Below are 11891 nucleotides of genomic sequence, written 5' to 3'. Positions count from 1 at the left end.
CTAAATTGAAAATTCTTTAAAATTTTATTAAAAGCTACTGCTACAGTTGCAGTCTTATTGCAATATTGCTCTTTTACTTCTAGAACGTTTCCCTTGTACTGAACAAATTTAAAGTATTTTTTGAAATCAATATTTTATTATGTAAAGTCAAATAACATACTAGTAAGTGAAACGAACATTAGGTATTGTCCATTTACTTATGTTATTTGACTTTATATACATGTAATAAAATACCAATTTCAAAAAAACTTTAAATTAAAACATTAGGTATTGTCTTAGTACAAGTCCTCTCAAAAGGGTCATGGTTACAAATGTTAACAATTATCAACAAGAGGCCCATGGGCCACATCGCTCACCTGAGAAGCTTTGACCGTGCTATTCTTAACAAGACTTCCGCCCTTGTAATACCTGTTTTGACCTCATCGTACCCAACAGGTCATAATTTGGACAAGTTAAAATCTACACTACCCCAGGATGCTTCCACATAAGTTTCAGCTTTTCTGGCCCAGTGGTTTTTGAGAAGGTTTTTAAAGATTTTTCCTATAAATTTCTATGTAAAACTTTGATTCCCTATTGTGGCCCTGCCCAACCCCCGGGGGTCATGACTTGAACAATTTAAAATCTACACTACCCCAGGATGCTTCCACATAAGTTTCAGCTTTTCTGGCCCAGTGGTTCTTGAGATTTTTTAATGCCCCATCCTATTTTTGTATTTTCTTGATTATCTCCCCTAGTAAGAAGACCTGGCCTTCATTTTGACAATTTCAATTCCCCTTCACCCAACAATGCTTTGTACCAAGTTTGGTTAAAATCAGCCCAGTGGTTCTTGAGAAGAAGTTGAAAATGTGAAAAGTTTACAGACGGACAGGCGGAAGGCAGACGGACAAAATGTGATCAGAAAATCTCACTTAAGCCTTCGGCTCAGGTGAGCTAAAAATGTGAAACAGTTGACAATGACAAGTATTCATAATTATAATGAATTATAGAAATGATTTCAATTTTTATTTTAAGATAAAAAGATATAAAAAAAAAGACAAAGTATTAACAAACACAAATGAATAGGAATATGAAATAAGTGCATATAAACAGATAAATATGCATAGAGAGATACTAAAACATAGGTAATCAAAGATTACAAAACTTATCTCAACAAATGTCGTTTCTAAGTAAGAAAAAGTCCCACATTAACAATCTAAAAGTGTACATCCCAAGAGGCAATTTGATCTGATAGGGCTTGCAGTTACTTGGGAACTTAGTCACTCATCCAGAAAATATAATTCAAATCCAGCATATGAATCAAGTTTTAAGAACATTCACCCCCTGATGCATCATCCATGCAAGTTTGTTTAAGAAAAGCCTTAATTATAATGGTCCCTCGGTCATCTGGAAAATCAAGTCCATGGCAGTACCATACTAGTTCCGGTAACATATGGCTTCTGGTTGCTTTAGAATGAATCACCATCAAAATCTTTAAGATGGTCACTCAACTGGAAAATGTAGGTCTGAGCCCATATCTGAAGAAATCTAGTAGTGTGCATCCTTTGATAAATCATCCAATCAGACCATGCAAGGTTGGTCAACATACAGGGCTTAAGCATCTCTGAATAATGCACAGTACAGAAGTACACTAAAAACCTTAACCTGTACAGAAACTCAATAAGGGCTTATCAAATGATATTTTTTTATTCAATATAACAAATTGTTGAATTTGTTGTAAAAAATCAAATTTTAAAAATTTTGAATTTGATATAACAAATTTTAATTTGGTAACAGTAATATAGATTTCTAATATCTGGTGTAATGAATTTCATTTGAACAAATTCTTTGATATAACGAAATGAATTTGTTAAAATGAATTCAACAACTTGCTTTATTGAATTTTCATATATTTTCTGAATTAAATTCATTGTAGCAAATTTAAGAATACATCAACACCAATGACAGAAAATGGACAAATTTCAATCAGAAAAGCTCACTTGAGCTTTTGGCTCAGGTGAGCTTAAAAGGACAAAAGGCAAATAAACAAGAAATATACATCAACATTAATTTACCTGCATTTCATTTCCAGAATTAAAAAAAATCAACTGCCTGCATTCATTTCCAGAAATAAAAAAAATCAACTTCAAAAGTACAATACAACGTAATTTCCACAATAAATAGGATTTTCAAATTAGCTAAAAATATACAATAGAAGTATTCTCCATTATAAATTGTAAAGATGTACACACCGGTATCAACTCACTCTCTATCTCTCTAAACACAAGGAAGATTCTCAAAATATCCATATACGGGTATTTTCAAATTCTCTAGGAGTCCATACTAGATCCTGACCAAGACCTCAGGTAGACCATTTTAAGCAGGTCAAGGTCACTGTTTTTTAACAGGTTTTGTAAACTGCTGGAGCTGGTACATGCAGCAAAAATCTGTTTCATACCCTGAACGTGTGACAGCGCAATGTCATACCTAAAACAAAGCATTCATTGTTAGAGGTCAACATTCTACATCAGTTTTAAGTACATACCAGTATACATACAAAAATCTAAATAGATGAAAATAATTATATATTTAAATATTATTTTAAAATAGAGCTGTATTGATACAGCAATATTATACTGATTGTACTAATCGTGTGTCTCAATGATACTGGTATGACCTATCGTCAATCTGGAAACATGATACCAGAAGTGGTTTTATAACTATAAAAAAAACAATAATTAAAGGTTTTTGAGAATGGCATCTAAAAGCGAAATGAGCATAGTGGAATTTAAATCTGGCATTTGAAAATCTTTAAAAATTAATTTCTATTGTAAGTGATTGAGTAAATAAAGTTTCCTTTTCCAAATAATACAATAAAATTGCTTTTATACACATGATGTTATACTGTTTTACCATTATTATTTCATTATACAGAACTAAAGAAACAATTTTCTGCTTTACATTGTATATTTAATTGTATCATGATATACATTGGTAATTGTGATATGTATCGTATCATGACAATACCCACAAGACTCAAGTCTATTTTATAATAATTATATTATACATTTCTGGGTAATGGTACTATTGTGCCGTGGGAGAGAGAATGCAGAGTAGATGCAGTTCATTCCTTGTGAAAAATGTGTGCAATTGCAACATTTTATGCCAAAAATGCAGTAGGAAGGTTTACAGATTAGAAAAGATTGTGGCAGAATCAGTTAGGTAGTATGTGACGTTGCCAAAATCCAGGCATCAGGTATACAAAGCTTCATACAAAGGATGTATCTGTAAATACTGAGGGAGGGTCAGATGAACATACAGTTGACTAGATCTAAAGTGATGCATGAGATACAAAAAACTACATGCATGTGGCCTAAAGTCATTGACGGATACGGACATTGACACGCTTTTCCTATAGAGGGGAACCAATATCAGCCCTATAGGTCAACACATATATTTTTACCGAGCAGTGATCCTCTGCGGCCAAATCTGACTATTAAAATCTTAAGTGAGGGTGATTACTACATGAATTACCTTTGTTCTTTCATCATCTTCTCCTCTAAATCTTCTAAACATTTTCTAAAATGAACTGGATCATCTGGATCTAAACCTAAATAAAATAAACATCACTGTCATCTATAACACTACGAGGTAAAATATAGGATAAAATACAATGGATATGGCAAAGTGTGTATATGCAGTTAAAAAATACCTTAAGTTTTTTCTTTATTATTTTTGTTTTATTTCTGATAGTTCAGTAATTAAACTTGTTCAAGTGGAATACAAATTTGTAATGAGATAATGGTAGATTCTAGCATCTCGTTTTTATGATAATTAGTGGACTGGTGATTTGCTTTAATGGCTAACAAAATTAAATGTGGCTAATCAGTATAGACTAGTACTTTAAACAGTTAATTTCGAACTGAGATATGTTTTCTTTGCTTTGCCTTGAACAATTCAAACTACAATGAAAAATCATATACAGTGGAGACTCATTATTCCAGACATTAACATGATTAAATGCAGAACCTATTGGAAGACATTTGTAAGGATCAGAATAAACTCATAAACTGAGGCGAGGATACTTACCTCTGCTGAGGAAGTCACTAGGAGGAACTAAACCTGAGGATACTTACCCCCGCTGAGGAAGTCACTGGGAGGAACTAGACCTGAGTTGAGGATACTTACCTCCACTGAGGAAGTCACTGGGAGGAACTAGCCCTGAGTTGAGGATACTTACCTCCGCTGAGAAAGTCACTGGGAGGAGCTAGACCTGAGTTGATGATACTTACCTTCACTGAGGAAGTCACTGGGAGGAACTAGACCTGAGTTGAGGATACTTACCTCCACTGAGGAAGTCACTGGGAGGAACTAGACCTGAGTTGAGGATACTTACCTCCACTGAGGAAGTCACTGGGAGGAACTAGACCTGAGTTGAGGATACTTACCTCCACTGAGGAAGTCACTGGGAGGAACTAGCCCTGAGTTGAGGATACTTACCTCCACTGAGGAAGTCACTGGGAGGAACTAGCCCTGAGTTGAGGATACTTACCTTCACTGAGGAAGTCACAGGGAGGAACTAACCCTGAGGATACTTACCCCCGCTGAGGAAGTCACAGGGAGGAACTAGTCCTGAATTGAGGATTTCCAGGATCTCGTCATGAGTAACGATCCACTGCAGTGATATTGTCTCATATAAATCAGTGTTCTTACACTTGTCTTCTGCGGACACCAAAGAATCTGAAAACATTATAGATTTATATAGCTAAAAAGATTTTTATCATGATCAATAAAATACTGTTTTATGAGTAACTGAATATTACCAATGCCAGCACTGCATTTACAACTTAAAAATATATATCATTTTCATGTGTTGAAATAAGACTTCTCCTGATGACAGTGATATGATAATGAGGTCCATGGGCCACAATCTCACCTGAGTTAACAATGTACTCTAGCCCTGCTATTCTAGATATGTATTTAATAAATATCCTCCCCCAAAATATTAATGTACATGTGTTCTTCTGCATTTTTTCAGCTTCTGTGGCCAAGCCTTATTTACAGGGGTTGAGATTGAAAAAACAAGAGGCCCATGGGCCTTATAGGTCACCATGCAACAACTTTCCAGTGATTGAATTTGATTCATGTTTTAAGCCAGATGCTATGGCATTCACAATTTTGAAAGAGGCACCCGCAGCACTGTTAAGGCTAGAAAAAGGGGCGGGGCCTAATTTATACGGGAAAAGTTTACTGTGACGTCACACAAAAATGTTACTTTTACGCATTCATCATATTACCCGAAAAATGAAATAATTTGCAACTTTAAACTGTATTAGCATAATAAACAACAATTAAACTTATTAATGCATTAAAATAAGTTACTAGTTAAATCCCATACAGCTGTTTATGAACAAAACACTGATCTCGATGAACTTGTCAATCATGACGTCATTTTGGTAAAAATGACGTATTTCATGTACTGTAGGAGGCAGATTTGGGAATTTTTTAACAATGAAAAGTGCGTTTTATTATAAAACAGAATATTATTTATAGTTTTTAATAGGCTAATAATACCAATGTATATCCTTTGTTAAGTGCGATCATTCATCAACTATTGAGAGAATGTATTTAAATAATTTTGTTGTTCAGGTTAGGTTGTAAACCAACTGTTCAGGGGTTAACTAGTTCGCGACGATTAATTTTTGCAATCAAACCTTTTTGAATTTCCTTTTAGACACAGAGACTTGAAGGACCGGTTCGCTGCGAGAAATTTTCGTGATGGCCTCACCTCGCGAAAATTTCTCGCTTTTTCAGTCTAATTTTGCATCGAGGTGCCTCATAAAATCGCTTTTTCGCAAGGGCATACACTTAATAAATCTCTACCATTTTTTGAATATAAATAAAGGATATGTTTCTTAACTTGAAAAGTGCTGCTGCTTTCTTTAAATCTAGAGCATGACTTCATAAGTACACAAAATATTTGGTAAAAGTCAAACATATTTCGACATCAGCCTATTTACTTGAAATTATAACTATTAAAATGCGAATTCTATTCAAAGCAGCAGAACTTTCCAGAAAGTACAAAATATGCAGAAACAATTAATAGTTTGAATCTTTAATTTCAACTAGGGTATGCCCTTGCGATATTGAAATTTGTTATTGACCTACATTCCGTGTACCTACTATGCATTCATCAATTGACTGTCCATCGATGGGACCAAACTCAATACAGTACAGAGTAGGTTATACAATGCTATTTCCATAAGTATTTAAGTTCTGTGATAATAGAGCAGCTGAATAAAAATAAATTCAGTTTTAAAAACCAGAAGTCTCTGTCGAGACTGTAGCTCTACTGGTTGTTTACTTATAATAAAGGATGAAAAAGAAGCCATTGCCATCAGACCAAAACTGTAAAAGAGGTAGCATTTTAAAGAAATTTCAGACATTTCTACTTTAAGTAACAATGGCAACACCGTTCATCAAAATCAAAAACCGATGCACTGTATTATATATCTTAGTATAGTCTACTTGTGTGCCAAGTAATATTGAAATCAGACCAATATTGTAGGAGGAGTAGAGTTTTAAAGGAATTTCACAGAAAATTCTATTTTTAGTTACATGGCAACACCGTTCATCAAATCAAAAACTGATGCACTATTTTATGTATCTTAGTGTAGTCTACTTGTGTGCCAAGTAATATTGAAATCAGATCAAAACTGTAGAAAAAGTAGCGTTTTAAAGGAATTTCACAGAAAATTCTATTCTTAGTAACCATGACAATATCGTTCATCAAAATCAAAAATCAATGCACTATTTTATGTATATCTTAGTGAAGTCTACTTGTATGCCAAGTTATATTGAAATCAGACCAAAACTATAGAAGAAGAAGCATTTTAAAGGAATTTCACAGAAAATTCTATTTTTAGTAACCATGGCAACACCGTTCGTTGAAATCAAAAACTGATGCACTATTTTATGTATCTTAGTGTAGTCTACTTGTGTGCCAAGTTATACTGAAATCAGATCAAAACTGTAGGAAGAGTAGCATTTTAAATGAATTTCACTGAAAATTCTATTTTTAGTAACCATGGCAACATCGTTCATCGAAATCAAAAACCGATGCACTATTTTATGAATCTTAGTGTAGTCTACTTGTGTGCCAAGTTATACTGAAATCAGATCAAAACTGTAGGAGGAGTAGCATTTTGAATGAATTTCACAGAAAATTCTATTTTTAGTAACCATGGCAACACCGTTCATTGAAATAAAAAAACGATGCACTATTCTATGTATCTTAGTGTAGTCTACTTGTGTGCCAAGTTATATTAAAATCAGACCAAAACTGTAGGAGGAGTAGCGTTTTGAATAATTGTTTACAGACAGACGGACAGACAAAAGGACGGACGACGGACACCTTACTATCGCATAAGCTCTTCTGGTCTCTGACCAGTAGAGCTAACAATACCCGTTTTTGCACTTCTATTTTCTGTTGATTTCTCATAGTAAGCCTTAACAGTGCTGCGCATTGATCATCATAACTATACACTTAGCAATTGTTTAGTTTACTTAATACCCATAAGCAGGGTAGGGAAATAAAGAATGCATTTCAACTAATTAGTAATATTCAGAAATAATTGGATGTGTCCCTAACACACATGAACCCCTGACCCTAGGTCTACACATTGCACAATTTTTGAAAAGGCACACTTGCTTTTCAAAAATATTTGATTAATACCAAGGAGCAGGTCAAACAATTCATTCATTTTCAGTATATAAGTACAGCCCCCCCCCCTCTATGATACCCCTGACCCTGGGGCCTTGAAATTCACAATTCTAGAAAATTAGGGCCCTGGTCCATCATAACTATATAGGTAGTTCATCTGCTTAATACCCTGAGCAGAGAAGAAAATTTTCAAAGATATAATGTTGTTTAACTATATAATCAATAGAGCCTAACACCAGAACCCCTGACCCTGGGGCCATAAAATTCACAACTTTGTAAGAGGCATTTTTGCTCATCATAACTATGTACTTAGTTAGTTTATTTAATACCCTGGAGCAGAGAAGAACATTTTCACAGAATTCATGTTTTTTAACTATTATACAATTAATTACCCCTTTTGAGGTAAACATGGTGAAAAAACCCGAGACCTGGCCCATGAGGTGACCTGACCTAACCACGGCCGCGTAGCGGCCGAGGTCAGGGCAGGTCATCGAGTGGGCCAGGTCGAGGGTCCTTATTTCACCATGTTGAACTCACAAGGGGTAATCAATTGTTTTATTATACCGATATATATAACGAAAAGTATGAATCTCTAATCGTTATCAATTCTTTCTTTGATCGGGATCGGGATTCGCTACACTTCCAAGTTGTTTACATTGACGTCTGCAAGTCGTGTAAGTTTTTGCATCATGATTTACTGATTAAAACAATTTGGCTGATAGCGACATACATTGTTATAACTACCGATTACTTTTACTCTACAGTCAAAATTCAACACAGAATTCAACTCTTTAAAGAATCGCTTCTACATTCCATTGAAAGATATTTTGAAATGAGTAAAACCGTTTAAGTTAACGATAAAATTTTCCCGTATTCTGTATGGTTATGTAAAACAGACCATGTACTATTTTTAAAAACGTTGTTTTTCTCGACTAATTATTATCTTATACATTAACTTCACCCAAAAAGGAATTTTTTGATTAAGAGGTCATTTTTTTAGCGGTCATTAATTATAATGACTGGGTCATTATATCCCACGTGCAATGATTCCTAGGTCATTATTGCTGTAAACAGTACCATTTGGAGTCATTGTTGTGTTTTAAAGTTTTTCTTTCCAGCCAATCAAATTCAAGTATTATCAATAGAGGTATAATAAATAATCAATAGACCCCTAACACCAGAACCCCTGACCCTGGGGCCATAAAATTCACAATTTTGGTAGAGGCACTCTTGCTTATCATTACTATGTACTTAGTCTATTTAATACCCAGGAGCAGAGAAGAAGATTTTCAAAGAAATAATGCATTTTCACTATATACTCATTTTAGCCCCGCCGTAGCACTAGAACCCCTGACCCCAGGGCCATGAATTTCACAATTTTGGTAGAGGACTCAATGCTGATTACAATCATGCAAACAGTTTGACTGCTTGATGTACAGGAGTAAAGAAGAAGATTTTTATAGATTGCATTAATTTTAGTGGTTTTGGCCCCACCCCTTAGGCCCCAGGGAGGCAGGGATCAAAAAATTCACAATTTTTGTTCCCCTTCACCCATGGATGCTTTATGCCAAATTTGGTTGAAGTTGGTTCAGTGGTTGCAGAGAAGAAGATGAAAATGTTCAAATGTTAACGCACGACGACGTACGAAAAAATATATCAATAGATATACAGTACAATGATTTCTTATATAATCCTATGTAAAACTTTGATCCCCTGTTGTTGCCCAATTCTACCCCAAGGGGCCATGATTTCCAACAAACTTGAATCTACACTATGTGTGGATGCATTCATATCAATAAAACTATTGAGAGATGATTTTTACCTAAATATTTCTGTATAAAACTTTGAAAAGTTAAAATCTGATCAGGAAAGCTGACTTGAGTTCTCAGCTCAGGTAAGCTTTGTTGATATGCAATTAACCTGTATGATTGAATGTCTTTACCTATCATTTCTTCTAATGAATTGCCTGGGTACTTCCTTTGTTAATACCAGCCACTTTGGTCTTCTCCTTAATAAGAAACAAATTTTAAATGAATAAATTAAAATGCTGCCAGAATACATTACAGAGACTCTGAAATTCTGATATGTTTTATACAAGTAATACTGTACCTTGATATTGTGAGGGTCCTGGTCCCTGTACTTGTGGCTGGAAACCAAGGTGTTTCGCCAGAGAAGAGTAATCTAGGAATTCAGAGAAAATGATAAAGTAAAATGGTTGCCGAGGCTTGATAAGACCTAGTATATAATGCAATGACATAATATGATCTAGTTCATATACTGTACACACGGTTATTTTCGCCCAGTGTTATTTTCACCCTTTAACACTTGCAAACAATTCTGCCCCTTTTTCAATTCGCCCAGTCATAGTTTTGTATGAGAAATTATACTGTATTCTTTGAATCTATATTCACCCAAATGAAGGTAGGGCGAAAGGGGAAAAAAAATGGGGCGAAAATTTCCCAGTATACAGTAAAACTGTGATATGATGAGAGCTGAGTTATACACTTCTGTATAGCATGACCAGATAAGATCAGAGTTGGTTATACACATTCAATGTTGTGATAAAATCAAACCTACATGTAAATTATATACTGCTAGTCAGTCCATGATAAAAGGTGTTTTATATCATGCTTGTCATGCCATGATGAGAGCTGGTTCATATAAAGCTTGTTGTAACATGATGACAGCTGGTTTAAATAAAGCTTGTCATAACATGATGAGGGTTGGTTTTTATATATATATATATATATATATATATATATATATATATATATATATATATATATATATATATATATATATAATCTGTGATCAAAACTTGGATGCTGTATATTTTATTGCATGACAAACGGCCATTAAACTTGTGGCCGAATATTCGAATACAAATTTTCTATTCGAATATTTGTGAAAAACTATTCATTCGCGAATGTTTGAACAATTGCTTCAGCTCTAGTAATTTTAAAATGATGACTTTTGTGATTTATACCATGAAATACATGCAACATAAACTTTCAAATATGCATTATTTAAATGTCATAAAAAGTTGCAAACTTGATTAGTATAAACCTTATCCATTAATATTATACAATTAATTATACACAATACATACCTTGGAAGATTTCTCTAGACTTGGAGGAGTTGCTGCTTATAACACTTTTGAATTTGTCCATATATCTTTGGTCCTAAAAACAGATAAACTATTAATAGGACAAATATAACCTGCAAGGTGATGTGGTAGTAAAAGATATCTGGCATTTTACTTGCTTCAGATTTACAAATTTTGTTACAATTAACTTGATTAATCATTAGCTAGTTCCAAAATCTGAAGAATTAAGTTTAGCTATATATGATGTTAATAATAGGACAATTTCCAGTTAAGTTTAGACTTTCAGTAAGGCATATGGCATTCTCGACGTTACCTACAATTAGCTTCTGAAATTTACACAGCTTTCCTTCACTGTTGACCTATACATAGGATAGAAATTTGGCCAATGTCATCTGGTGTCGCAAAAATCCAATTAAAAGTTCTCGCATGGCACAGAGGTGGGGCTTAATTAATAATTAAGTTGTCTCATTGTTGTCAACAACAATTTTAAAAAAGTTGCAAAATTGTTATTAATTTCTTAACCAATGAGAATCTATTTGCCATTTGAGAGACGCTAATTATGTTGCACCGAGAATGCCACGCCTTACTTAAAGTCCAAGCTAACCTGAGAACTGTAATAATATAAGATTAATTTTTTGACAGTTATAGATATAAAATATGGATGGTTACATGATCAAATTCCATAAAAGCCCCGACAGTGTGTTTATACAGTGATAGACAGACCTTCCTTAAGCACCAATAAGAAAATTTTATTTTATCATGTTTATATTATATGAGGAAAAATTTGCAATGTATTAAAACATTTTCCGACAAGCAGCAAATCTAGACACAGTTCAAAATGCTATAGACATGATAAATAATAGAAAAAGAGGCCCATTGACCATGTTGCTCACCTGAGCACATGGGCTAGATAAAGTAATTACCAAAAATCAGATCAGTATTAAAAAGGACCATAGTTGTGCAGTATTGACCAATATTTGCCAAAAAAAAATCAAACTTTGACCATGTTGACAAAGAATTATATAATAATCTAATGATAATGATAATGTTCTAAAACAGAGTTATCCCGGTATATCTGCAGACTTC

General features: G+C 34.0%; 1 protein-coding gene across 1 annotated transcript; it reads right to left on the bottom strand.

The window, feature by feature from the left end:
- Nucleotides 1-1042: 1042 nt before the first annotated feature.
- Nucleotides 1043-10941, bottom strand: LOC134244098 (uncharacterized). The gene is made up of 6 exons (XM_062726379.1): nucleotides 10809-10941; nucleotides 9809-9880; nucleotides 9642-9707; nucleotides 4576-4716; nucleotides 3511-3586; nucleotides 1043-2463 (listed from the first exon to the last, which is right to left on the bottom strand). The coding sequence occupies exons 3-6, from the start codon at nucleotides 9646-9648 to the stop codon at nucleotides 2307-2309; spliced, it is 381 nt and encodes a 126-aa protein (XP_062582363.1). The 5' UTR covers nucleotides 9649-9707; nucleotides 9809-9880; nucleotides 10809-10941; the 3' UTR covers nucleotides 1043-2306.
- Between the last annotated feature and the right edge of the window lie 950 nt (nucleotides 10942-11891).

This window comes from Saccostrea cucullata, unplaced genomic scaffold (assembly GCF_032062105.1).
Source record: "Saccostrea cucullata isolate Sc308-1 unplaced genomic scaffold, CSIRO_AGI_Scuc_v1 ctg13789, whole genome shotgun sequence".
Lineage (NCBI taxonomy): Eukaryota > Metazoa > Mollusca > Bivalvia > Ostreida > Ostreidae > Saccostrea > Saccostrea cuccullata.
The sequence above is the reverse complement of the archived record's forward strand: the minus strand, read 5'-3'. Positions and strand labels throughout refer to the sequence as shown.